Here is a 25,534-nt window from a genome sequence, read left to right on the forward strand (position 1 = left end):
GCTAATAATCATAGAAGTAAACAAACATATTGAACAGTTTGAAGGAGAAACTAGTGAAGTTGTTAACTTCTTTCGTAGACGTGCCTTAGCAAGGGGAAAATCTTTATACTTTTAAAGTTTTACCTAAGGCCCGTAAAAAAACAAACATACGGTACATAAAAATTTAAAATGGAAAAAGAATTCAAAGTGTGTACATGTCTTTTATTCAAGAAAAAACAAGCTAACAGAAACATCTAGAAAAACTGCAAATGTAAAAAAAATGTAAATATAGTGACAAGCTAATTAGAGTTGAGCGAACTTACAGTAAATTGGCTCGTAGCGAACCTCGTGCCTCGGCCCTTGATTACTTTAGTCTGCGTAAGTTAGTTCAGCTTTCCAAGGGTTCTGGTTAACTGGAAAAGTCCGGGATGACAGTCTTAGGTCTCCTAGGACTATATCCACCTTTTCCAGGCAACTGGAGCCCTTGGAAAGTTGAACTAATTTATGCAGACTAAAGTAATCAACAGCTGAGCTGCAAGGTTCGCTACGAGCCAATTTACTGTAAGTTCGCTCGACTCTAATGCTAATGCACCACCATGGATGATGATAAATGCAAAAGAGACTTCAGATCAACATTAAATGGGCACTGTAAGATCCCAAAACTTTTTATATGTTGTTACTGATGAAAATTAAATGGGCACTGTCATTAAAACAAATTTTTCCTATTGTACTCTTTATGGTAAATACAAAATCTTTCTAATACACTTTGTTTAAAAAACAAATGACGTTTTCTATGTTTTATTTGTGTTTTAACCCCTTAAGGAAGCAGCTCATTTTCACCTTAAAGATGCAGCCCTTTTTTGCAAATCTGACCACTGTCACTTTAAGCATTAATAACTCTGAGATGCTTTTACTGTATTTGTTTTTTCGTGACATATTTTACTTTATGATAGTGTTAAATTTTCGTCGATACTTGCATCATTTCTTGGTGAAAAAATTCCAAAATTTGATGAAAAACCTGAAAATTTTGCATTTTTTTTTTTTAATTTTAAACTCTCTGCTTAAATAGAAAATGGACATCCCAAATAAATTATATATCAATATGTCTACTTTATGTTGGCACCAGAGGGCTTCAAAGTTCAGCAGCAATTTTCCAATTTTTCACAAAATTTTCTAAATCAGAATTTTTCAGGGACCAGTTCAGGTTTGAAGTGGATTTGAAGGGCCTTCATATTAGAAATACCCCATAAATGACCCCATTATAAAAACTGCACCCCTCAAAGTATTCAAAATTACATTCAGTAAGTGTGTTAAGCCTTTAGGTGTTTCACAGGAATGGCAGAAAAGTGAAGGAAAAAAATCAAAATCTTCATTTTTTACATTCGCATGTTCTTGTAGACCCAGTTTTTTAATTTTTACAAAGGGTAAAAGGAGAGAAATCACCCTAAAATGTGTAACCCAATTTCTCTTGAGTAAGGAAATATCTCATATGTGTATGTCAAGTGCTCTCTGGGTGCACTAGAGGACTCAGAAGGGGATGAGCGACAATGGGATTATGGAGTGTGAGTTTTTCCGAAATGGTCCCATTTAGGAAGCCATTATAGTGCCAGAACAGCAAAAAAAAAAAAAAAAAAAAAACATGGCATACTATTTTGGAAACTACACCCCTCAAGGAACGTAACAAGGGGTACAGTCAGCCTCAACACCCCACAGGTGTTTGATGATTTTTCATTAAAATCGGATGTGTAAATTAAACTTTTTTTCCTCACTAAAATGCATTTTACAAGGGGTAAATAGGAGAGAATGCCCCCCAAAATTTGTAACCCCTTTTATTCTGAGTATGGAAATACCCCATGTGCGGACATCAAGTGCACTGCGGGCGAACGACAATGCTCAGAAGAGAAGGAGCACCATTGAGCTTTTGGAGAGAGAGTTTGGTTGGAATAGAAGTCGGGGGCCTTGTGTGTTTACAAAGCCCCTCGTGGTGCCAGAACAGTGGACTCCCCCCCCCCCCCCCCGCATGTGACCCCATTTTGGAAACTACACCCTCACAGAATGTAATAAGGGGTGCAGTGATCATTTACACCCCACTGGCGATTGACAGATCTTTAGAACAGTGAGCTGTGCAAATGAAAAATTAAATTTTTCATTTTCACGAACCACTATTCCAAAGATCTGTCAATATGTCTACTTTATGTTGGCTTCATGACCGCTGGTAATGCTACAGTTCCTCCATTCTGCCCGGATTATTGTGGGTGGGCAGAACTGGGGAACCAAACTTTAACCCCTCTGCCCCTGATCTGCTATTGGTCGGTCGCTTCTGACTGACCAATAGCAGGGATAGGAGGAGTGGCTATCTCACTCCTATCCCTTCAGGGGGACCGCGGGTTTCTTGGACACCTCCGATCCCCCTTATTTTCCGGGTCACAGGAGACCCGTATGACCCGGAATCACAGAAAATCACCGGTCTGAATTGTCACGGGATGCCTGCTCAATGATTTCAGCAGACATCCCGGTCTGGTCCTCGACCGGCTAGCGGCGGGGACCGGAATTTCCACGGGTGTACCCATACACCCTACATCCTTAAGGACTCAGGATGCAGGGCGTATGCATACGTCCTGCGTCTTGAAGAGATTAAAAAGCTGACACTAGGTGTCTCCCTACTTGTCCAGAGCACATTTTCCCCCATCTTTTGCACAAAATTTTGACTCCTACTGGCCTGGCAGAAGCAGGAAATGCTGAGGGGGGTGTGTGCAGCCTTATCCAATCAGGGCTCACCTCACACAGTGAACTGCTCTGGGCTGTGTGTAGCAGAGTGAGGGAGGAAGTTCTCCTCTGTATGGCTTCATATGATGTCACACCTGCTGGGTAACGCTTCTTCCCAGTCTGTGAATCTGACTGAGACTGAGTAGAAAAAACAGAGCAATAGCAAGGTAGAAAACTAACAAATAATAAAAATAAAGGCAGGGGGTGGTTTATCATGATGGGGGCAGTGAAATGGGATGATTATAAAATTTAACAAGATCATGAGAGGTACTCTTTAAAGAACTTTTGTAATATGATTGTTTGAAAACCGCCCCTGAAAATCCCACCACTAGGGGTTCCCATACCTACTGGGACTAATCAGTCCTGCTGCAGCATCAGGCTTGTCCATGAGTCACGGACAAGAGATGACTCATGGACAAGGCTGCATGAGCAGACGCACCTGTCACCTCCCTCCATCACAAGGGAGTGACACGCCTCTTCCGCTTCCAACACTGTGAGCTAAGGTGAAGAGGTCCTTTTATAATAAATATAGGTGATAGAGGCATACAAATTAGATGAATATAGTCAGGATTAGGTACTGAGTAACATAAACATTTTTTTTTTTTGTGGGATCTGACAGGTACGCTTTAAGATCATAATTTGATAACCTGCATGAACAGTAAATCTTGTAGACTTACAGAGACTATTAAAAAGATTACCAATTGTGTATGCAGGGCTGCAAAACAATTACTGGGTCAATGGTGTGGCCCTTTCCTGCCATCATTCGTCCCCTGCAGGTCTTCTATTACACAGAGGATGAGTAATAGAGGATGTTTCTTTGACAGGTCAAAATAAAATGATCAGCCAATGAACAAGTGCTTGTTCAACATGTGGTTGCTGGCGCTTTAACACAGAGTGATATCTGTCCATTCGGCCATAAAGATTGAGCTTTTGTGTAGATCTGATAAATTCCTATTAATTCATCAAGTATACAGTCATTTGAATGGAATGTCTCATTATATATACTTATATGTAATATGTTAAGTCTATTTTATAGTATAATTTTTGAGTTTGAATTCATATAGAGAAAACAGACATGGTCGCACATCCACAATTTGTATTTTGATCTACTTGCTTCTCAGCATAATTTCAAAAACTAATTGTGGTTGTGCGACCATGTCTGTTTTCTCTATTTGAATTCAAATTGTGTTTTCTATCCTCCTCTTTTTTTTTGTTTTTACTTGGTCTGCACTCTACCCCTCCCCCTCAGCCCAGCCCTATATAAATTAGCAGGAAGCTTCACAGGGCCTCTTCCTTTCTGGCAGCCTCCCAGTCTGACAGGGAGCACATGCTAAGTGAGCTTTTACACCTTGTTCACACTGGTGTGGTGCTGTGCGGCGTTTGTTGCTGCCGTGGCACCATGTCTATGGGGAGGCGCGGCCTGGGACTGGTCTGAGTGGCATTGGGGCTGCTCTGCCAGTGGGTTGTTCCCCCTGTGGGCACTGATGTTGCGGCGGTGGTGGTCACCACCCAATGCTACGCCATTTTATGCTAGGGACGTTAGGGACCCATTCTAAATAGGTGGCCTTAATGTGGCGAGTGGGCTTGTACTTTTTGATCAAAATGTATACTAACAGCCTGTTAGTTTTTGAATTTATGCTGAGAAGCAAGTATATCAAAATACAAATTGTGGATGTGCGACCATGTCGGTTTTCTCTATTTGAATTCATAATTGTTCAATTTAACATTTTTGCTAATTAGCTATTATTTTTTTTTATTTGTGTAAGTTCTTTTAGTATTTACTGAAATAGGAATATAGGGGAAAAAATGCTTCTGAGCATTACACGTCCTTTCTTATCAGAACCTCTTATGCCTCAAAGACTTCTCATTGGCTGCACATAAAATCTATGCTTTGGATCAGATATAACATTTTAAGCATGCATGTGCAACACAGTTTATAAAATGTTCTCTCATATTTTTTCCATGTTCACTGTGTAATAGTGTAAAATATGTTAGAGCAATATAAATGATTATTATTACTTCTACATAACACTCTTACCTTTTGCTTTAATGAAAGACCGTTCTTTACTAGAGATTCCTGCTCTATAAATATCCACACAAACATTAAACATGACAGCACCAGGGGGAAAAAGGCTTCATACCTATGTTCAAAAGAGAAGGTATAAAAGGTTTAGCCACTTATATTTGAGTAAAATGATTACAAACAATAAAGATAGAAACATACTGAGAAGCTTATATTTAAAGAAACATTTTTGATGTTGCTTTTTGTAAATAAGACCATTAACCTCCAAACAGCAAACATCACTGAAACATCAACAATATAAATAGTTATTACAGTACATGCAATGGTTTTAGTTTTATCTGAAGCTGGCCATGTAGATTACATAAGTGTCAGCCAACCTTCTATGTACATTCAGCATGTTTTCAATGGAGAGGCAGCTTTGCAAACATTTTTACTGCATAACACACATGAATATGTGAATATAACATCATTTACAACTAGTTTTAACGGGAATGTGTCATCCAAAAATAACCTCCTAATATTGTAAGGTCATATCTTGGCTCTAAGGCACTTGGAAAATTTGCTGTCTATTTGTGAGGGTAGGAGATCAAGACATTCCAGGAAAACATACTAGTACAATAAACGTATGACCTATACAACAAATGAGATATCAATTTACAAAGCACGATGACAGTTCAATATTTAATAATTTTTTTCTTCAAGGGGCTATTCAGTGATTTTTTATGTTTCCATTGTGCCCGGGCAGCAGAAACAAAAATAACAAGCTTAACTCACCTTCCACGGCTCCCCTGATATCAGTCTCCTATCCTTTGTCCCAGTCTTCTTCCACATTCTGGGGCCTGACACGTCACACTGTGCTGAGCTTATCGAGGACCACAGTGATGTACCCCCCTTGGTCAATGTTACGCTGAGCGTGTGTCATCTAATGGGCCCAGCCTTTTTCCTGGTGCCCGGGCCTATTACATCATACTGATGCTCAGCGTATCACCGGCCGAAGGTACCGGTGGAAGGTAACTTAAAGGGGTACTCTGCCCCCAGACATCTTATCCCCTATCCAAAGGATAGGGAAAAAGATGTCTGATCGCAGGGGTCCTGCCGCTGGGAACCCTAGCGATCTCCCTTCTGCAACTTCTGTGGGGCGGAGGCTCGTGACCGCACTTCCACGCCCTGCTCGTGATGTCACGCCCCCTCCCATAGACTTGCCTTGAGGAGGCGTGGCCGTGATGTCACGAGCGGGCATGACCGTGATGTCAGGAGCCTCCGCCCCGCATCGCCAGTCATCCGGCACGGAGCGAAGTTCGCTCCGTGCACCGGATGTCTGGGGTGCCGCGATCAGACATCTTATGCCCTATCCTTAGGGTTTGTTATCTTTGTTTTTGCAGCTTAGACAGAATGTAAACAGAAAAAAAAAATCACTGGATAATACCTTTAACAAAAATTTCTGACAGCCACAATTTGCACACTACAGTTGGGACGGTATATGTCACCCACCCAAGTTTATTTAGAAGGTTGCATTTAAAATTGACAGCATAGCTCATAATAAGTAAAAAACACATTACCCTGTACTAAGCAGAACATAGGAGGACATAAATGAAAGAAAAATACTCAGGAGCCGCTGGAACAGGAATGTGGCACTAAGTAGTGGTACAACTAAAGAGAAGGCTGAAAAATAAGAGAAAAATGGTGTTATTAGATGACATCATATTTTATTACATCAAGTCTGCCAAAGACTATGCAGATCCGCAATTAAACTAAATGCCAGCCATGAATCTCTCAGCATTCTGCCTGTTATTCTTATTTACTTATTCTTAACTCGAGCCAAGTGGACTTAGTTGATAGAAAACATATGGGATATCAGACAAATGCTGTAAAATTCTTGCATACCTTTCTCAGACAAGAGGACAGGGCTGTCTCATTCAATAATAGTTTCCTAACAGCAAGAAGCACCGCACATTTGGTTTAATGTGATTACACCATGTTTCTCCGCGCTAATTGCTTTTTAACGTTGCCAATAAGGTGCAGCAAGGACACCCTGCTAGTTGAGTGGCAGCAGAAGCACAGGCTTACATTATTTTTAGAAAATATACTGAAAATAACACAGAATTTAGACATCCCAGATTTGTCTTTCAAAAAGGTTACAGCAATCTTGGTTTTAACTTTTTTTTTGCAACATATCATTAAGTACAAGCTGAAATTAAATTGTAATCTCTTAAAGGGGTACACCGGTCGAATTATTATTTTTTTTTTAACCAACTGGTGGCAGAAAGTTAAACAGATTTGTGAATGATTTCTATTAAAAAATCTTTACCCTTCCAGTACTTTTAAGCAGCTGTATGCTACAGAGGAAATTCTTTTCTTTTTGAATTTCTTTTTTGTCTTGTCCACAGTGCTCTCTGCTGACACCTCTGTCCGTTTCAGGAACTGTCCAGAGTAGCATAGGTTTGCTATGGGGATTTTCTCCTGCTCTGGACAGTTCCTGATATGGACATCAAGTGTCAGCAGGGAGCACTCTGGACAAGACAAAAAAGAAATTCAAAAAGAAAAGAATTTTCTCTGTAGCATACAGCTGCTAAAAGTACTGGAAGGATAAAGATTTTTTAATAGAAGTCATTTACAAATCTGTTTAACTTTCTGGCACCAGTTGATAAAAAAAAAAAAAAAAAAAGTTTTCCACCGGAGTACCCCTTTAACCCCTTAAGGACACATGACGTTCTCATACGTCTCCATTTCCGAGTCCTTAAGGACACATGACGTATGAGAACGTCATGTGTTTTACCGGCCCCCCGCAACCATCTGGAGCGGAGCCGGTCCCCGATGCCTGCTGAAATCGTTCAGCAGGCATCGGGGCATATCGCCCAGGGGGGTCATTATGACCCCCCATGTCGGCGATGGCCGCAGATCGCTGGACAATTCAGTCCAGCGATCTGCGGCGGATTCCGGGTCAATCGGGTCTCCAGTGACCCGGTGACCCGGAATTATTGGCTGATCGGGGCCGTCAGAGACGGCCCCGATCAGCCAGAGCCAGCAGGGGTGAGGTGGCACTGGTGCCACCTCACGATCGCCCTGATTCGTCGGCCGGATTACCGGCCGACCAATCAGGGAGCCTGCTGCGGGTGTCACTCCCGCAACCCGCTCCGCCCCTCTTCCGGAGGACGTGAGCGGGTGCGGGACGTGCACCCCGGGTGCTGGGGACCCCGATCCCCGGCGCCCCTGTTGGGATCGGGGCCCCAGGAGCAGCAGCGGCGGCGGCGACGACGAGGGACTGAGCTGTGCGGCGAGGATCGTTGGAGGTGAGTGACAGCCTCCTGCTGTTGCTTAGCAACAGCTCCCAGCATGCAAAAAGGGCATGCTGGGAGCTGTAGTTATGCAACAGCAGGAGGCAGACCACCACAACTCCCAGCATGCCCTTATGGGCATGCTGGGACTTGTAGTTTTGCAACAGCTGGAGGCACATTCTTTCTATGGAAAGTGTACCTTCAGCTGTTGTGTAACTACAACTCCCAGCTTGCACAATCAGCTAAAGTGCATGCTGGGAGTTGTAGCGGTGCATTTGGTGGTTGCATAACTACAACTCCCAGCATGCCCGTTGGCTGTCGGTGACTGCTGAGAGTTGTAGTTTTGCAACAGCTGAAGGCACACTAAGTTAAGTAGTAAACCAGTGTGTCTCCAGCTATTGCATAACTACAATCCCCAGCATCCCCAGCCAAAGTAGTATGCCTCCAGCTGTTGCATAACTACAACACCCAGCATGCCCTTCCGCTGTCCGTACATGCTGGGGGTTGTAGCTTTTGCAACAGCTGAAGGCACACTGGTTGCAAAACACTGAGTTTGTTACCAAACTCGGTGTTTCACAACCAGTGTGCCTCCAGCTGTTGCAAAACTACAACTCCCAGCATGCACTGATAGACCGTACATGCTGGGAGTTGTAGTTTTGCAACAGCTGGATGTTCCCCCCCCCCCCCCCAATGTGAACGTACAGGGTACACTCACATGAGCGGAGGATTACAGTTAGTATCCGGCTGCAAGTTTGAGGTGCCGCAAAATTTCTGCCGCAGCTCAAACTGCCAGCGAGAAACTACTGTGAACCCCCCGCCCGTGTGACTGTACCCTAAAAACACTACACTACACTAACACACAATAAAATAAAAAGTAAAAAACACTACATATACACATACCCCTACACAGCCCCCCTCCCCTCCCCAATAAAAATGAAAATGTCTGGTACGCCACTGTTTCCAAAATGGAGCCTCCAGCGGTTGCAAAACTACAACTCCCAGCATGCACTGATAGGCCGTACATGCTGGGAGTTGTAGTTTTGCAACAGCTGGATGTTCCCCCCCCAATGTGAACGTACAGGGTACACTCACATGGGCGGAGGATTACAGTAAGTATCCGGCTGCAAGTTTGAGCTGCGTCAAATTTTCTGCCGTAGCTCAAACTGCCAGCGAGAAACTACTGTGAACCCCCCGCCCGTGCGACTGTACCCTAAAAACAGTACACTACACTAACACAAAATAAAATAAAAAGTAAAAAACACTACATATACACATACCCCTATACAACCCCCCTCCCCAATAAAAATGAAAAACGTCTGGTACGCCACTGTTTCCAAAACGGAGCCTCCAGCTGTTGCAAAACAACTACTCCCAGTATTGCCAGATAGCCGTTGACTGTCCAGGCATGCTGGGAGTTTTACAACAGCTGGAGGCACCCTGTTTGGGAATCACTGGCGTAGAATACCCCTATGTCCACCCCTATGCAAGTCCCTAATTTAGGCCTCAAATGCGCATGGCGCTCTCACTTTGGAGCCCTGTCGTATTTCAAGGCAACAGTTTAGGGCCACATATGGGGTATCGCCGTACTCAGGAGAAATTGGGCTTCAAATTTTGGGGGGTATTTTCTGCTATTACCCTTTTAAAAAATTTAAAATTTTTGGGAAAACAAGCATTTTAGGTAAAAAAAATATATATTTTTTTACATATGCAAAAGTCGTGAAACACCTGTAGGGTATTAAGGTTCAAATTACCCCTTGTTACGTTCCCCGAGGGGTCTAGTTTCCAAAATGGTATGCCATGTGTTTTTTTTTTGCTGTCCTGGCACCATAGGGGCTTCCTAAATGCGGCATGCCCCCAGAGCAAAATTCGCTTTCAAAAAGCCAAATGTGACTCCTTCTCTTCTGAGACCTGTAGTGCGCCAGCAGAGCACTTTTCACACCCATATGGGGTGTTTTCTGAATCGGGAGAAATTGGGCTTCAAATTTTGGGGGGTATTTTCTGCTATTACCCTTTTTAAAATTGTAAAAATTTTGGGAAACCAAGCATTTTAGGTAAAAAAAAAATATATTTTTTTACATATGCAAAAGCCGTGAAACACCTGTAGGGTATTAAGGTTCACATTACCCCTTGTTACGTTCCCCGAGGGGTCTAGTTTCCAAAATGGTATGCCATGTGTTTTTTTTTTGCTGTTCTGGCACCATAGGGGCTTCCTAAATGCGGCATGCCCCCAGAGCAAAATTTGCTTTCAAAAAGCCAAATGTTACTCCTTCTCTTCTGAGACCTGTAGTGCGCCAGCAGAGCACTTTTCACCCCCATATGGGGTGTTTTCTGAATCGGGAGAAATTGGGCTTCAAATTTTGGGGGGTATTTTCCGCTATTACCCTTTTTAAAAATGTAAACATTTTGGGAAAACAAGCATTTTAGGTAAAAAATACTTTTTTTTTTTTACATATGTAAAAGTCGTGAAACACCTGTAGGGCATTAAGGTTCACGTTACCCCTTGTTACGTTCCCCGAGGGGTCTAGTTTCCAAAATGGTATGCCATGTGGTTTTTTTTTGCTGTTCTGGCACCATAGGGGCTTCCTAAATGCGGCATGCCCCCAGAGCAAAATTTGCTTTCAAAAAGCCAAATGTGACTCCTTCTCTTCTGAGACCTGTAGTGCACCAGCAGAGCACTTTTCACCCCCATGCGAGGTGTTTTCTGTATCGGGAGAAATTGGGCTTCAAATTTTGGGGGGTATTTTCTGCTATTACCCTTTTTAAAAATGTAAAATTTTTGGGAAACCAAGCATTTTAGGTAAAAAAAATATATATTTTTTTTACATATGCAAAAGTCGTGAATCACCTGTGGGGTATTAAGGTTCACTTTACCCCTTGTTACGTTCCCTGAGGGGTCTAGTTTCCAAAATGGTATGCCATGTGTTTTTTTTTGCTGTCCTGGCACCATAGGGGCTTCCTAAATGCGGCATGCCCCCCAAAAACCATTTGTCGCTCCTTCCCTTCTGAGCCCTCTACTGCGCCCGCCGAACAATTAACATAGACATATGAGGTATGTGCTTACTCGAGAGATATTGGGTTTCAAATACAAGTAAAAATTTTCTCCTTTTTATCCCTTGCAAAAATTCAAAAATTGGGTCTACAAGAACATGCGAGTGTAAAAAATGAAGATTTTGAATTTTCTCCTTCACTTTGCTGCTATTCCTGTGAAACACCTAAAGGGTTAATACACTTACTGAATGTTTTTTTGAATACTTTAGGGGGTGTAGTTTTTATAATGGGGTCTTTTATGGGGTATTTCTAATATGAAGACCCTTCAAATCCACTTCAAAACTGAACTGGTCCCTGAAAAATAGTGAGTTTGAAAATTTTGTGAAAAATTTCAAAATTGCTACTGAACTTTGAAGCCCTATGGTGTCTTCCAAAAGTAAAAACTCATAAATTTTATGATGCAAACATAAACTAGACATATTGTATATGTGAACCCAAAAAAAATATATTTTGAATATCCATTTTCCTTACAAGCAGAGAGCTTCAAAGTTAGAAAAATGCAAAATTTTCATTTTTTTCATCAAATATGGGGATTTTTCACCAAGAAAGGATGCAAGTTACCATTAAATTTTACCACTAAGTTAAAGTAGAATATGTCACGAAAAAACAATCTCGGAATCAGAATGATAACTAAAAGCATTCCAGAGTTATTAATGTTTAAAGTGACAGTGGTCAGAATTGCAAAAAACGCTCCGGTCCTTAAGGTATAAAATGGCCTGGTCCTTAAGGGGTTAAGAGTGTATAAAGATGGCTCAGGACATAAGTGTGCTCCATACTCCATAGATTCTTGCTGCTCTAAAGCTGGCTATTTTAACTGTGTAGATGCCGCTGTAAAATTTACAGCTGCATTTAAACAGTGAAATGTCACGTCATTGGTGGAACATATTTTGTAATCTGCACACGATAAGGCCAGCACATAAGAGACTCTCTAAACTAGACATTTTTTGGCTGTCTTTGTATCACTGATATCCATTTGTAGACGATGTTCATAAATCTGTAATAAACATGATACTTCTAGTTACTACAGTCTTTGTCACCCTATTAGCTATCAAAATATATACATTTGCTACAGAAACACTCGTTTTTGGGAAATATCACCGTAAGGTGGACATATTTTCCCCAAACCTGTTTTAGAAAACTTGTTTTATAAAGAAAGTATGATATAATTTAGTGAAATATGATACAAAAGATTTTTTTTCCAGGGTAGTAAAAATACTGGTTTAAAAAAATCATAAGGGACTCTACAACGGAGCGCCCAGAAAAAAAGCTATGAGGCAGATGTGGATTTAGCCTCACAAACAATAGAAATTGTTGACACACGACCCTTTAAATATTTTAGGGGAATTCCAACACTGAAGCAAAGTTCACATGACAGAATCAGGTGAAACTATTCCGCACGGAAATTCTGTTGCAGCAGAGTCCCATTGTTCTCAATGGGATTCTGCTGCACAGTGGACACAGCAGAATTTCCGGGGTGAAAACTATGCCGTGGAAATCCTAATTCCAGCCTCAGCTGAAAGAATTAACATGACGATCTGCTCAGATTGCATTGCTGTCTATGGAGATGGACACTTCTGAGCAGTTCTGCCAGTGCATGCTATTTGCCGAATGACCAGATGGACACTCTCTGCAGATATTCTGCCATGTAAACATGGCCTTAAAAACCACTGTCTAGATTTCTGTTTTCTGTTATTTACATCAGTCAAGCCAAGGGCTTTTTGTAGGACTTCTTCTTGATGTCTTAAAATGTTCTACTTACACAAAATTTATTATCCAAAAATTATAAACCACAAAAATATTAGAAGAAAACAAATTTATAAAGAATTAAATCAAAGTTTATTGAAAATGATTATCATATACCCAACAAATACCCATAAAAAATATTTGCACAACAGACATGATTAAAAAGTGATGGGGGAGACAGCAATTCGTACAAATATGTCATGATTAAGATCCAAACAGATGCCAAATCAAACACAGCACAGATTAAAGGGGTATTCCAGGAAAAAACTTTTTTTTATATATATCAACTGGATCCAGAAAGTTAAACAGATTTGTAAATTACTTCTATGAAAAAATCTTAATCCTTTCAATAATTATCAGCTGCTGAAGTTGAGTTGTTGTTTTATGTCTGGCAACAGTGCTCTCTGCTGACATCCCTGCTTGTCTTGGGAACTGCACAAGTAGAATAGGTTTGCTATGGGGATTTGCTTCTAAACTGGGCGGTTCCCGAGACAGGTGTCATCAGAGAGCACTTAGACAGAAAAGAACAACTCAACTTCAGCAGCTCATAAGTACTGAAAGATTAAGATTTTTTAATAGAAGTAATTCACAAATCTGTAACTTTCTGGAGCCAGTTGATATATAAAAAAAAGTTTTTTCCTGGATAACCCCTTTAAATCACCATGGCAAGTGCCTCTAAATACTAAATATATTGCACAATTGTGCCACTATGAGTTTAAGTTAGAAGATGAGGCACAAGTCTATAACAATAAATATAATGCTCATATGTAGGGCCACAATAGCAAATTTATACAAACTATATGAAGCAAAGCATGTGCAAAATAGCATCATTATCACCTAATTATATTAGAAGCAAAGCATTACACTGAATAGTGATCATATAAGGCAAAAACAGTGAAATTCACAGTATATGGTTTAATATGTGCAAAATAATGTCATAATAGCAGCATTCTATTCATAGCAAGATATCACAATAGCGATACCAAAATAGCAGCACAACATACGGTAGGTAAAGCTCAGTATGAGAACAAGAAAGGGCACTAATATACCCAACATGTGATGATGTCTGTGCAGTAATGGATCCCGACTCCCCCACCTCACCCTCCAACGCGTTTCACCTCTGCTTTGTCCAGGAGCGGTTACATAATATTTAATTGAAAACTATTAAAAAGGAGTGACCACAAAAAACAACTATTGAAAGTGGAAAGGAAACAAGGTGACTAGTAGGGGAAATCTTTAATGTCTAAAGATTATATGGTAATATGTTTAATATGTTTTTAGTGATGTAAGCATATAGGAACATTTTCTTAGAGTAGATCATAAAACAGGTCACCTACCTCTAACCTACTACTGCAGCAATAACCAGATTTTAGAATAAACCTGATTGAATAAATTCAATTAGCAAACCTCCTTAATATAATGTCTCGGAGGGTATTAATCGCATTATAATGAGGATACTATACATCAACATTGTTGAATACTGAGCTCTTAGAAGCTTACATGGTATGAGAGTACGATATGAATGAGAGCACAAAACAGAAATGTTTACTGTGCTATATTATCAGCCTAGTAATACTCTTGTGTACTACACCTTTTATTGCGTCTTTTAATCATGGCATACACCAGAATTCAGAATCTAGAGACATAAAAACACAGGCAGTAGCAGGACTGATAATCGCGGGAATGTATCTTTTAGATGTTCACAGGCCAGGCTTTGCTTTAAGCTATCCAGATGCAGAAACATATTATCGGTTCACAATGCAATATTACTCGCAAGCCTGTTAACCTTCAGGCGCTGGTTGACCCTGTATCTAATGCATATCCAAGAACAGCTGATTCAGTACTTTGCTTTACAACCAAATAATTCAGACACGGTACGAGAATTCAACTACAACAGAAAATACATACAGTAGTGCTCACATTCCAATTAGAACTAAAGAATTTCAGATACGGTATGTCATATTTCTTATGTACATACACATACTGTATTTCACTATACAAGTTTTCTCTTCCACTTGCATGTAAACATTTTCAGTGATATACGTGTGATAATTGTCCTGCACAATGTGCATACTCATACAAATTAGTCTTTTTTCTAGCATAACAAGTTATTAATACAATTTCCGAAAAAATGGGGGTGGGGGGGGGGCATAAGAAAAGAAGGAAGTGGGGAGCCGACAGCTTGTTTGACGCTTTTTAACTGTAGGTACATAGTAGACTTGAGCTGATAAGATATTTCAGGTCCATTATTTGTGGGCAGGGGTGGATTAAACCTGATTGTAGAAGGTTGTAGAGACAGTATCAGATTTGCTAAAGTAGTCCCTGAATTCTTACCCAGTCGCATACTGTGTGACAGGTGTCTGACACTGTGGCAGAAATAAGTGGAGACATCAAAACCTGAGCAGATGAAAAGGTCACCAGTTGTTCATAGCAACCAACCAGGTAGATTATTTCATATTTCAGTTGCTTTTTACAATCTAAAGAAGTAATCTGATTCCCTTTGCACAGGCTTTGAAAAGTCTACTTAAATGTGTGTTTTCCCAAAAATCTCAATCCAGTCTGAGCAGGTAAAGTTAAATAGTTTTGTATCTGGTAGCAAGTAAAGGGATTAAGGCAGGATATAGGTTAATAGATAAGCTTTTGGAAGTCTTGACATTTATTATCACATTTGTTGTCATAGTTATTGTCATTGTCATAGTTGGTGGCCCACTTTTTAACAAGTTTAACAAGTTTAAGGCTTAAGGCATTCTTATTGGTAAAAGAAAAGGGAAAGAGGGGAAAAGGGTTGTTATAGAGGACCTGTGGTCACTCTGAAAAATAGGAGTTGCAGTAACTAGTAGTTAGCATGGGGGCGGGGCAATCACATACCTGTTTACAGCATAGGCCCCTCCATTGCTGAGTTATACGGCTTTGTAGCCCCCTCTGACTGATACAGTAAATCTGTCAGATGTCACAGAATATGAAGCACTAAACTTAAAAATATTACATTTAATTTAAAGAAAATCTGTTCCACCCATGCTTCAAGTCGGGCCCTTAACAAAAGATACGGCAGAAGACTGCGTGAGAACCAGAGCTTGGAAAAGGACCAGGTAAGTATGGTTGTCATCAGTGTCACCTGCACTCTCTGTACCCACAGGTTAGTGCAGGTGAAACAGATTTCCTTTAAAGTGCTATCTGTGCTAGATATAATTTTAATTTCCCCAGCCAAGAGCATTGTTTTTATCAGATAAATAATTCCCCATTCTCACTCTCCGCTGCTACTGGTCCATGGAGCCCGCTGATCTTTGTTTACATTGACTGGAGCTGTGATGTTTCATATGCCCTACTCACTAAATTCACTACTGCGGTCAAGGATCAGCTGAAATGGTCACAAAAGCAGCCAACGTAAACAGCAACCCTTGAGAGAACCATAGGGTGTTAAATCCAGAGCAGCAGGGCATTAGAATGTTTTTTAACAATGCAACGTATATGTAAAATCCAATTTTTTAGGTCAGAAAAAGTCATCAGAGAAATATAAACTACATTTATCAGTATACTGTTTCTAATACAGTGATTAGCAATTGTAAAGTTAGTTATAAGACCTCGTAGATGACAGGAAAGAGAAAATAGGTGTTCGTCATTTCGGCAGTTTACACTACGAACTTTTACAATACGTTACTAATGTAAAGCTTCTCCTAAGGATTTACCTAAAAATATATATCTTTAGCTGCATATCCTCTGCCATGCTAGTAATAGCTTCTGTGCACCCGGGGTTTTATCCTGCCTCAGTATTAATAAGCATGGTCTATTTCAGGGATATGATGCTAATAATAGTGGCCTTAAGAGCTCTCTATGCTTTAAATTTTATTATATTTTGTCATTTGCCCCCTCCCAGGTCACATGTTGCATTGGCCAATGCTGAAGCAACAGGAGTACAGAGCACCCACAGGCTGAGAAATGCAGCTTCCATCATGAATGCAACTAAGCCTATATTTACATTATCGTTAGGAGCTTTTTTCGCTGATTCTATTAAAATGATGGGTCTTTATCTGAAAAAAATTCCTGCATATCATGTCATTAAAGAACACCTAACAGGACCCCGATGGACCCCTTTCAAAAGAAATGGGACCTGTTGGAGGAAACCGTTGGTGTCCTGTGTCCAGCCCCAAGTGTGTATATAGCCTAAGTGGTAACACTTGTTCATTACATTACTGGAGATGACACGCTTGAGAATATAGTATAACTTACTATACAAGTTTAATCAGTGTTCTTTAACTGCTAAAACTTTTTAAACAAATTTCAGATGGATGCACCTAGTCAAGTTTGTGATTTGCGCATAAGGATAATACTAAACAAATGTATTTTTAGGTTGTATTGTTAACATTTATCATTATGTGCAAACTTCTTTAGGTACAAGTTACAATCCAATGTAAATTCATTTAACCATAACATAAACTTATTTAAAATGATTGTTAATGGTTTACGTACCTAAAATTGACCAACTTATAATTTGGTTCAGCAACGGCAGTCCTTGTTTGGCATCTAGGCTGGAATGGGTTGTGCTGACTACACATATGGAAATTGCAAGACATATCATCTGAAATGTAAAATGGAAACGTTTGTGTAGTGCAGAAGAGAATAAACTGTTCACATGCTTTGTTTAGAATTTATTCCTACTTATAAAGACCTCCATGATCATCAAACGACTGTGTATTTATTTTATCAGATTTCTCCTCCCTTAACATTCGTTTTTAAAACATGTGTTTTAACATTGTGTTTTACAATGACAAGTAAAACTAAATATATGAAACAATTTTTACAGTAATATCTTCATCAAGGAGATTTTTTGAAATGATTCAGGGTTATGAATTGTTGCGTTTTGTAATATCACCAGAAAAACGTAAAACTAAATCATATTCATAATCAATTTTGATTAACGATCAACAATAGCTTTATTGTTTATCATTGATCCTTTTGTGCATTTAGACTGAGTAATAACCGATCGCTCAGAAACAAATTATTGCTACATTCAAGCAGCCAGGATTGTCTATACAGCAGGCAATTTATTTACCGATTTATCTGTACAAACCAAACTCTCAAGAGCAGTGACAAAGGGTGTCACTAGACAAACAGTGATACTGAGAGCAGATTAGCATTCTAGATCCTGGATGTGACTATGAACTGTCTTATTGATATGTGTGACAGACTCCACATTCTGTAGCCTGCATTATAAAAGAGTATTACAGCATTAAAACCCTTTACTATCTTAAGTTTCTGCTACATACTATCATTTTCAAATGATTTAAACCTGGAAGTGTGGAATTCAAAATATATAATAATGGTTACTTCAAACGGGGAAATTGCAAAGGCTGTAGACTGTATTCTGGCATTCAAAACATTTATGCACAAGCCATGATTTGCTGAAAACATACAATCTTTTGCCTTTTTGTGTTGTGCTAACAAACTTTTGTAAAAGTGTATGGGGCTAAATGGGAGGTGGCATGTGCATCTTACCTCAGGGTGTTCTTTTATGTAAGACCAGCATGTGAAACACTGGTCTTAATAAACTCCTCCCCATAATGTTCTAAACAACAAATAATATGGGAAAATGAAGATGTATAGAGCTCTTATGCAAATAAAATCCATGTTTATTCCAGTAGGACAACACAGGAACACAAGAGGGTACAAGTTTCAAGCGCAAGGCGCGCTCTTAGTCGTACACCAAAAGTAAGGAAGACATGGGTATATATAGGTGGAGCAATAACACCGGAACACTAATCCTGTAGTCCGATGGTAATAATAACTTACAGAAGTCCTTCCAGACTTCATAATGTTTACAACACATAGTGGGTTTGTATTAGAACAATGTTAAAAAACAGTACAAATGTAAGAAGAATGAATACAAAATATACATATATTTGAAGGCTGATACAAGAGTTGAATGAAGCACATCATATGACCATATTGATAAATAAAAGATAAAATAAAAGATAGACAACGCTCCGTGGTGTGATATCGTTGATACACGGCAAGGGCTAAATAAAAGAAGCACTTACCGTGATTAGTTAAACTCAGCCAAGTGTAACAATGGGTATTGGTATAAATGGTATGGCACCTGCAGCTACTCCATGTCAAAAAGCAGACAGCAAGCAAACAAATCCTCCAGTATGGCGACGGGATAGAGAGCGCAGGACACCCAGGTAAAGGAAATGAGGCTTATTCACCCATGATGCAACGCGTTTTACAGATAGACTGCTTCATCAGGCATACTCAGGTGAGTACGAACACACAATATATAAAGCTCTAAGGTTAACCCTTCAAAGAAACAACTTAAAGGGACCATGCTCCAAAACTGCACAGATTTTTGATTAAAACTAACATACACATATAAAAATTACACATGAATGATATATATATTCCAAAGCAATTTACAAACGTAAATATCACATCAATTTATAATAATTGAATATAAAACATAAAAAATGAAAAAATTAAAAATAAAGAATAATGAATTAAAAATGATTGAAAATTTAATTAAAATAAATATAAAAATGGAAAATAAAAAATAATGAATTAAAAATGAATGAAAATAAAATAAAAATAAATATAAAAATGAAAAATAAAGAATAATGAATTAAAAATGAATGAAAATAAAATTAAAATAAATATAAAAATGAAAAATAAAGAATAATGAATAAAAAATGAATGAAAATAAAATAAAAATAAATATAAAAATGAAAAATAACAAATAATAATAAATAAAAATAATAGTAAGCGATGCAAACACTGCAATTATATAAAGAATTAATTCATATATATTATTATAATGACAAAAGTAAAATTAATTATCAAAAAATTTAATTAGGGTTAAAAAGAGTATATATGCTTAGAAAAATCTTTGTTTTATATTTATTGTAAGAATAATAATAAATTATTTATTTCGCAGTCTCGATCGTCTCATTGAGCCCCCCAGGAAATAAGGTGCCCAACAAGAAGATCCAGAAAGATTCACGATTGATTAACCTCTGAAATCTATTTCTAGTATTTGGGGGAATTGTTTCGATGACAGTAAGTTTCAACATTTTTATATCACTATTATGTTTCAGCATCAAGTGACGAGATAAGCTGTGGAGCATGAAATTATGTTGAATATAAAATCTGTGCTTGTTCATAATTTTCTGAATCTGATCAGTGGCACAATTATAGTCCGTAATGAAATTATATTTACATTTATTAGCATTATTTTTTGTGTGCATTTTTATATTGTTTGAAACTGTACTGTTCATTGGTTTAGGTTGCACTAAAGACAATTGTTGTTTATCTTTGACTCGATAAAATAGTTTTCGGATAACCTTTATTAATGAAACAATGTTGTAAAATAGCTGCTTGTTGCTTGAAATCCCTATCAAGTGTACAATTTTTCCTCACTCGAAGATATTGACCGTCCTAAATGGATCCGTAATGTACCTTACGGTCAATATCTTCGAGTGAGGAAAAATTGTACACTTGATAGGGATTTCAAGCAAAAAGCAGCTATTTTACAATATTGTTTCATTAATAAAGGTTATCCGAAAACTATTTTATCGAGTCAAAGATAAACAACAATTGTCTTTAGTGCAACCTAAACCAATGAACAGTACAGTTTCAAACAATATAAAAGCGCACACAAAAAATAATGCTAATAAATGTAAATATAATTTCATTACAGACTATAATTGTGCCACTGATCAGATTCAGAAAATTATGAATAGACACTGGAGCATCCTTTTGGATGACCCGGTGCTCAAAAAAGTGTTACCTCTTCAGCCAGGACTCACTTTCCGTAGGTCCAGTAATCTACGCAACCTGATAGCCCCTAGCAAGCTAAAATCGTTAGTTGAAGATAAAACATCGACATCAAGTGATCTAAAAAGGACAGGGACTTTTCCCTGTAATCACAAGAGATGTTTGTGCTGTCCTATGATTGGTGCAGGCTCCAGTGCTTTTTTCCTTGATCCAGTAAATAATAATAAGAAATATATAATTAAAGAATATTATGATTGTAACAGCTCATAGGCCATTTATCTTCTAACGTGTATTTGTGGCTTGCAGTATGTGGGCCTCACGGTTCAGACCGTGCGGTCCCGCATGAACATGCACAGATTTCATATTCAACATAATTTCATGCTCCACAGCTTATCTCGTTACTTGATGCTGAAAAATAATAGTGATATAAAGATGTTGAAACTTACTGTCATCGAAGCAATTCCCCCAAATACTTGAAATAGATTTCAGAGGTTAATCAATCGTTAGTCTTTCTGGACCTTCTCCTTGGGCACCTTATTTCCTGAGGGGCTCAATGAGACGATAAAGAATGCGAAATAAATAAATAATTATTATTATTCTTCCTATAAATATAAAACAAAGATTTTTCTAAGAATATATATACTCTTTTTAACCCTAATTTAATTTTTTGATAATTAATTTTACTTTTGTCATTATAATAATATACCGTATATGAATTAATTCTTTATATAATTGAATTGTTTGCATCGCTTACTATTATTTTTATTGATTATTATTTTTTATTTTTCATTTTCATTTTTATATTTATTTTTATTTTATTTTCATTCATATTTAATTCATTATTCTTTATTTTTCATTTGTTATGTTTTTATTCAATTATTATGAATTGATGTGCTATTTACGTTTGTAAATTGCTTTGGAATATATATATCATTTATGTGTAATTTTTATATGTGTATGTTAGTTTTAATCAAATATCTGTGCAGTTTTGGAGCATGGTCCCTTTAAGTTGTTTCTTTGAAGAGTTAACCTTAGAGCTCTATATATTGTGTGTTCGGACTCACCTTAGTATGACTGATGAAGCAGTCTATCTGTGAAACGTGTTGCATCATGGGTGAATAAACCTAATTTCCTTTACCTGGGTGTCCAGCGCTCTCTATCCCGTCGCCATACCGGAGGATTCGTTTGCTTGCATATTGCTACATGTCAGAGAGAGAAGATAATTTCACAATGTTTCACACTGAGAAAAATACAAAAAATACACAAAAATATAAAAAATGTCTATATATAGAAAACAATGTGCATATGCATGGATCCAAATGCACAGAGAAAATCTCCAGTGGAAAAAGAATACATATGTACAAAGTTTATATACAGATAGAGGCTTACAAAAATATGTTAGCAGCATCAGTGGAGATGACAAGCACAAACAGGGACAGGATGGCTATGTAAGAAAAGTATATACATAAATATTGGGATAATAATACATCCAAGATTATTAATAATATAATACAACATCCTGCCGCTTGTTCATGCCCAGTGGTGTGCAGGTTGAAAATCCAAATCACTTCTCTATTTAGAAGCTTCTGTCTATGATCTCCTCCTCTCTTAGTCTCTTATGTCTTACCTTAAGTGGATTTGCCGTACACCCGACATACTGCATCCGACAGGCCATGCACGAAACCAGATATACCACATAGGTGGTATTACAATTGTTATACTGTTTATTAAAGAACGTTGAATAATTGACAAAAAAGTGAAAGATCTGGTGACGTGCATGACTGTACAACAAATGCAGCAATTGTGAGAGACTGGATGGCACAACCATGTAGGGGGTGCTGGTCATGAATAGGCCAATAACTCAAGAATAACTCAAGAATAGGCTTGGAGAGACCATTTGGCCGATAGTGTGGGCTCGCTTTTGCTATACACTTATAGCTTGATTTTTTTTACACTACCAAAGAGTAGATCCGACAAAATCATAGGCATATGGGTATGAATGATTTTACAGATGGATGAAAAATCAGTGCTGAAGGGGATGGTGAATACTACAGGGAAGGGGTTATTATTATCTGCTTTCTTAACTTAACGAGAACTATTTAATAGTTCCATGCGATTTTTTTGCTAGCCCTAACTAGCGACCACTTAGGATAACCTCGAGCCAGTAACCGTTTCTGTATGGAATCTTCTTCTTTAGACAAATCAGTCAGTGGTACAATTCCTGCGTGCCCGAATCATCTCACCCACCGGAACATTCTTATTGACATGCGGTGGGTGACACGAGCGGGCACACAGGATTGAGTTGACTGCCGTACTTTTACGAAATGTTAACAAATAATATGACTTTGCTCAAATTTAGAGACTGGCTTTGTACATACACAGCATGAATTGAGCATAAGATATTTTTGGGGGATTTAAACTGCACATTATATGTTAAAAGTAGAAATTTGAGCCTTGCGCATCTCATGTAAGACCAGCATGTGAAACACTGGTCTTAATAAACTCCTCCCCATAATGTTCTAAACAACAAATATGAATGGCTTTGAACATACACAGCCTGAATTAAGCAAGATATATTTTTCTGGATATAAACTGCACATTATATGCTAAAAGTAGAAATTTCAGGTCAGATCCATAGAGGGTTTTAGAGAAGCAAATCTATTTCATATTTGATTTCACTGGGACCTCTGCAACAGCTGCAGAAGTTTAAAAGCAATTAATAAACTTATTTCTCAGAGGCAAATATATGACACCATTCTATGAAGTCGCATTATTTCACTTATCTTTTTTTCAAGGTGATTAACCCTAAATTGGTTGGAAAAGTAAAAACCTTGTTTTAATTATAGTTTTAATTTGCTAATGTTGGGAACATTTTCTAATTCCTGAGGCAACGATCAAAATGCAATCCTCAACAGTAAGAAAAAGGTCAGTTCGGATCTGATAAGCCTCTATTATGAGTGATTAACACAAACCTCTGCTATTCCCTGATCAAATACAGTTCATTTTAAATTATCCGTCTCCCAATTCTTCTGTACCAAAAATCTCAATGAAGAAGAAGCACAACATGAAGTCAGAAGTTGCCAGCCCTCATCAGCAGGGGACACTGTGTGCTGAGCACTTTGAATGTAAAAAGTAGCATGGTGCACTCATACTGTGGGACTTGAATACATCTGTCAATGACCCACTTTCCTGCATTCTTCCAATTTCTTTCTCAAACTTCCATGTTTAGTTTTTCCCAAAGGAAATGTCTGAAAATGGATGAGCAGTCTCTTGATTTCTTTTTGAACAACTTTCCATTGCCAATGGGATGAATTATCCTTTAGTTCTCCATACTGATACCATGTATTGTTTCAATATCCCATCATTGATCATTCCTTTTATTAACCCCTTAAGGACCAAGCCCATTATGACATTAAGGACCAGGCCAATTAGATTTTTGCATTTTTGTTTTTTCCTCCTTGCCTTCTAAAATCTATAACTCTTTTATATTTCCTTCTATAGACCCATATAAGGGCTTGTTTTTTGCATGACCAATTGTACTTTGTAATGAAACCTCTCATTTTACAAAAAAAATCTATAACGAACCTGATGAATAATTTTTTTAGGGAGGAAATTTAAATGCAAACCACAATTTTGCACATTTTGGAGGGTTTTGTTTTCAAACTGTACACTTTACGGTAAAAATGACATGTGTTCTTAATTCTGAGGGTGAATACAATTAAAATGATACCCATGGCTAGATACTTTACTATTTTTGTACCGCTTAAAAAAAATCTCAAACTTTTTGTACAAAATCTCCCTATTTTGACCACCTATAACTTTTTCATTTTTCCGTATATGGGGCGGTATGAGTGCTTCTTTTTTGCGCTGTCATCTGTACTTTTTATCGATACTACATTTGCATATATATAACACTTTTAGATCACTTTTTATTAATATTTTTTTAGAATAAAATGTGCAAAAAAAAAAGCAGCATTTTTGGATAAAAAAAAAAAAAATTTACGTATACGTTCACCGTACGGGATCATTACCATTATATTTTGATAAATCGGACATTTACGCATGCAGCGATACCAAATATGTTTATTAAAAAAAATTACGCTTTTTGGGGGTAAAATGGGAAAAAAGGGTAAATTTTCATTTTTATTGGGGGAGGGGATTTTTCAACTTTTTTTTATTAATTTTTTTTTACACTTTTTATGTCCCCATAGGGGACAATCAATAGCAATCAGTTGATTGCTAATACTGTTCCATGCTAAGCATAGGGCATAGCACTGATCAGTATTATCGGCTATCTTCTGCTCTGGTCTGCTCGATCTCAGACCAGAGCAGAAGACCCATGAAGACAGCTGAAAGCAGATGAGGGGACCTCCGGCCACCATTACAGATGATCAGATCCCCGCGGCAGCGCTGCGGGCGATCCGATCATCTATTTTAACATGCACATTGCTGCAGATGCCGTGATCTGTACTGATCGCAGCATCTGAGGGGTTAATGGCGGACACCGCTCCGATGCTCTCATAAATGTACGTCCTAGTGCGCTAAGTACCTCCACACCAGGACGTTCTTTTACGTACATGGTCGTTAAGGGGTTAAAGAGGTACTGAGGTGGAAAACTTTTTTTTTTTTTTTTTTATCAACTGGTGCTAGAAAGTTAAACTGATTTGTAAATTACTTCTATAAAAAATTCTTAATCCTTCCAGTACCTGTTAGTGGCTGCATACTACAGAGGAAATTCTTTTCTTTTTGATTTCTTTTCTGTCACGACCACAGTGCTCTCTGCTGACACCTCTGTCCATTTTAGGAACTGTGCAGAGCAGCAATGGGGATTTGTTCCTGCTCTGGACAGTTCCTGACATGGACAGAGGTGTCAGCAGAGAGCACTGTGGTCGTGAAAGAAAAGAAATTAAAAAGAAAAGAATTTCCTCTATAGTAT

The 25,534-nt window shown here is 38.3% G+C and overlaps 1 protein-coding gene across 2 annotated transcripts in view; it reads right to left on the reverse strand.

Annotated features, from left to right (window-relative positions):
• PIGN (phosphatidylinositol glycan anchor biosynthesis class N) overlaps positions 1–25,534 on the reverse strand; it is a 282,876-nt gene that overhangs the window by 81,316 nt on the left and 176,026 nt on the right. Inside the window, exons 20-23 of one of the 2 annotated variants that reach the window (XM_056520984.1) lie at positions 17,302–17,410; positions 6,328–6,430; positions 4,784–4,886; positions 2,758–2,883 (exon numbers count right to left, since the gene is read on the reverse strand). In XM_056520984.1, coding sequence (XP_056376959.1) covers positions 2,758–2,883; positions 4,784–4,886; positions 6,328–6,430; positions 17,302–17,410 — 441 coding nt within the window. The remainder of the gene's footprint in view (positions 1–2,757; positions 2,884–4,783; positions 4,887–6,327; positions 6,431–17,301; positions 17,411–25,534) is intronic. The other variant, XM_056520985.1, reaches the window with a different exon arrangement.

Source organism: Hyla sarda, chromosome 5 (genome assembly GCF_029499605.1).
Source record: "Hyla sarda isolate aHylSar1 chromosome 5, aHylSar1.hap1, whole genome shotgun sequence".
Classification (NCBI taxonomy): Eukaryota; Metazoa; Chordata; class Amphibia; order Anura; family Hylidae; genus Hyla; species Hyla sarda.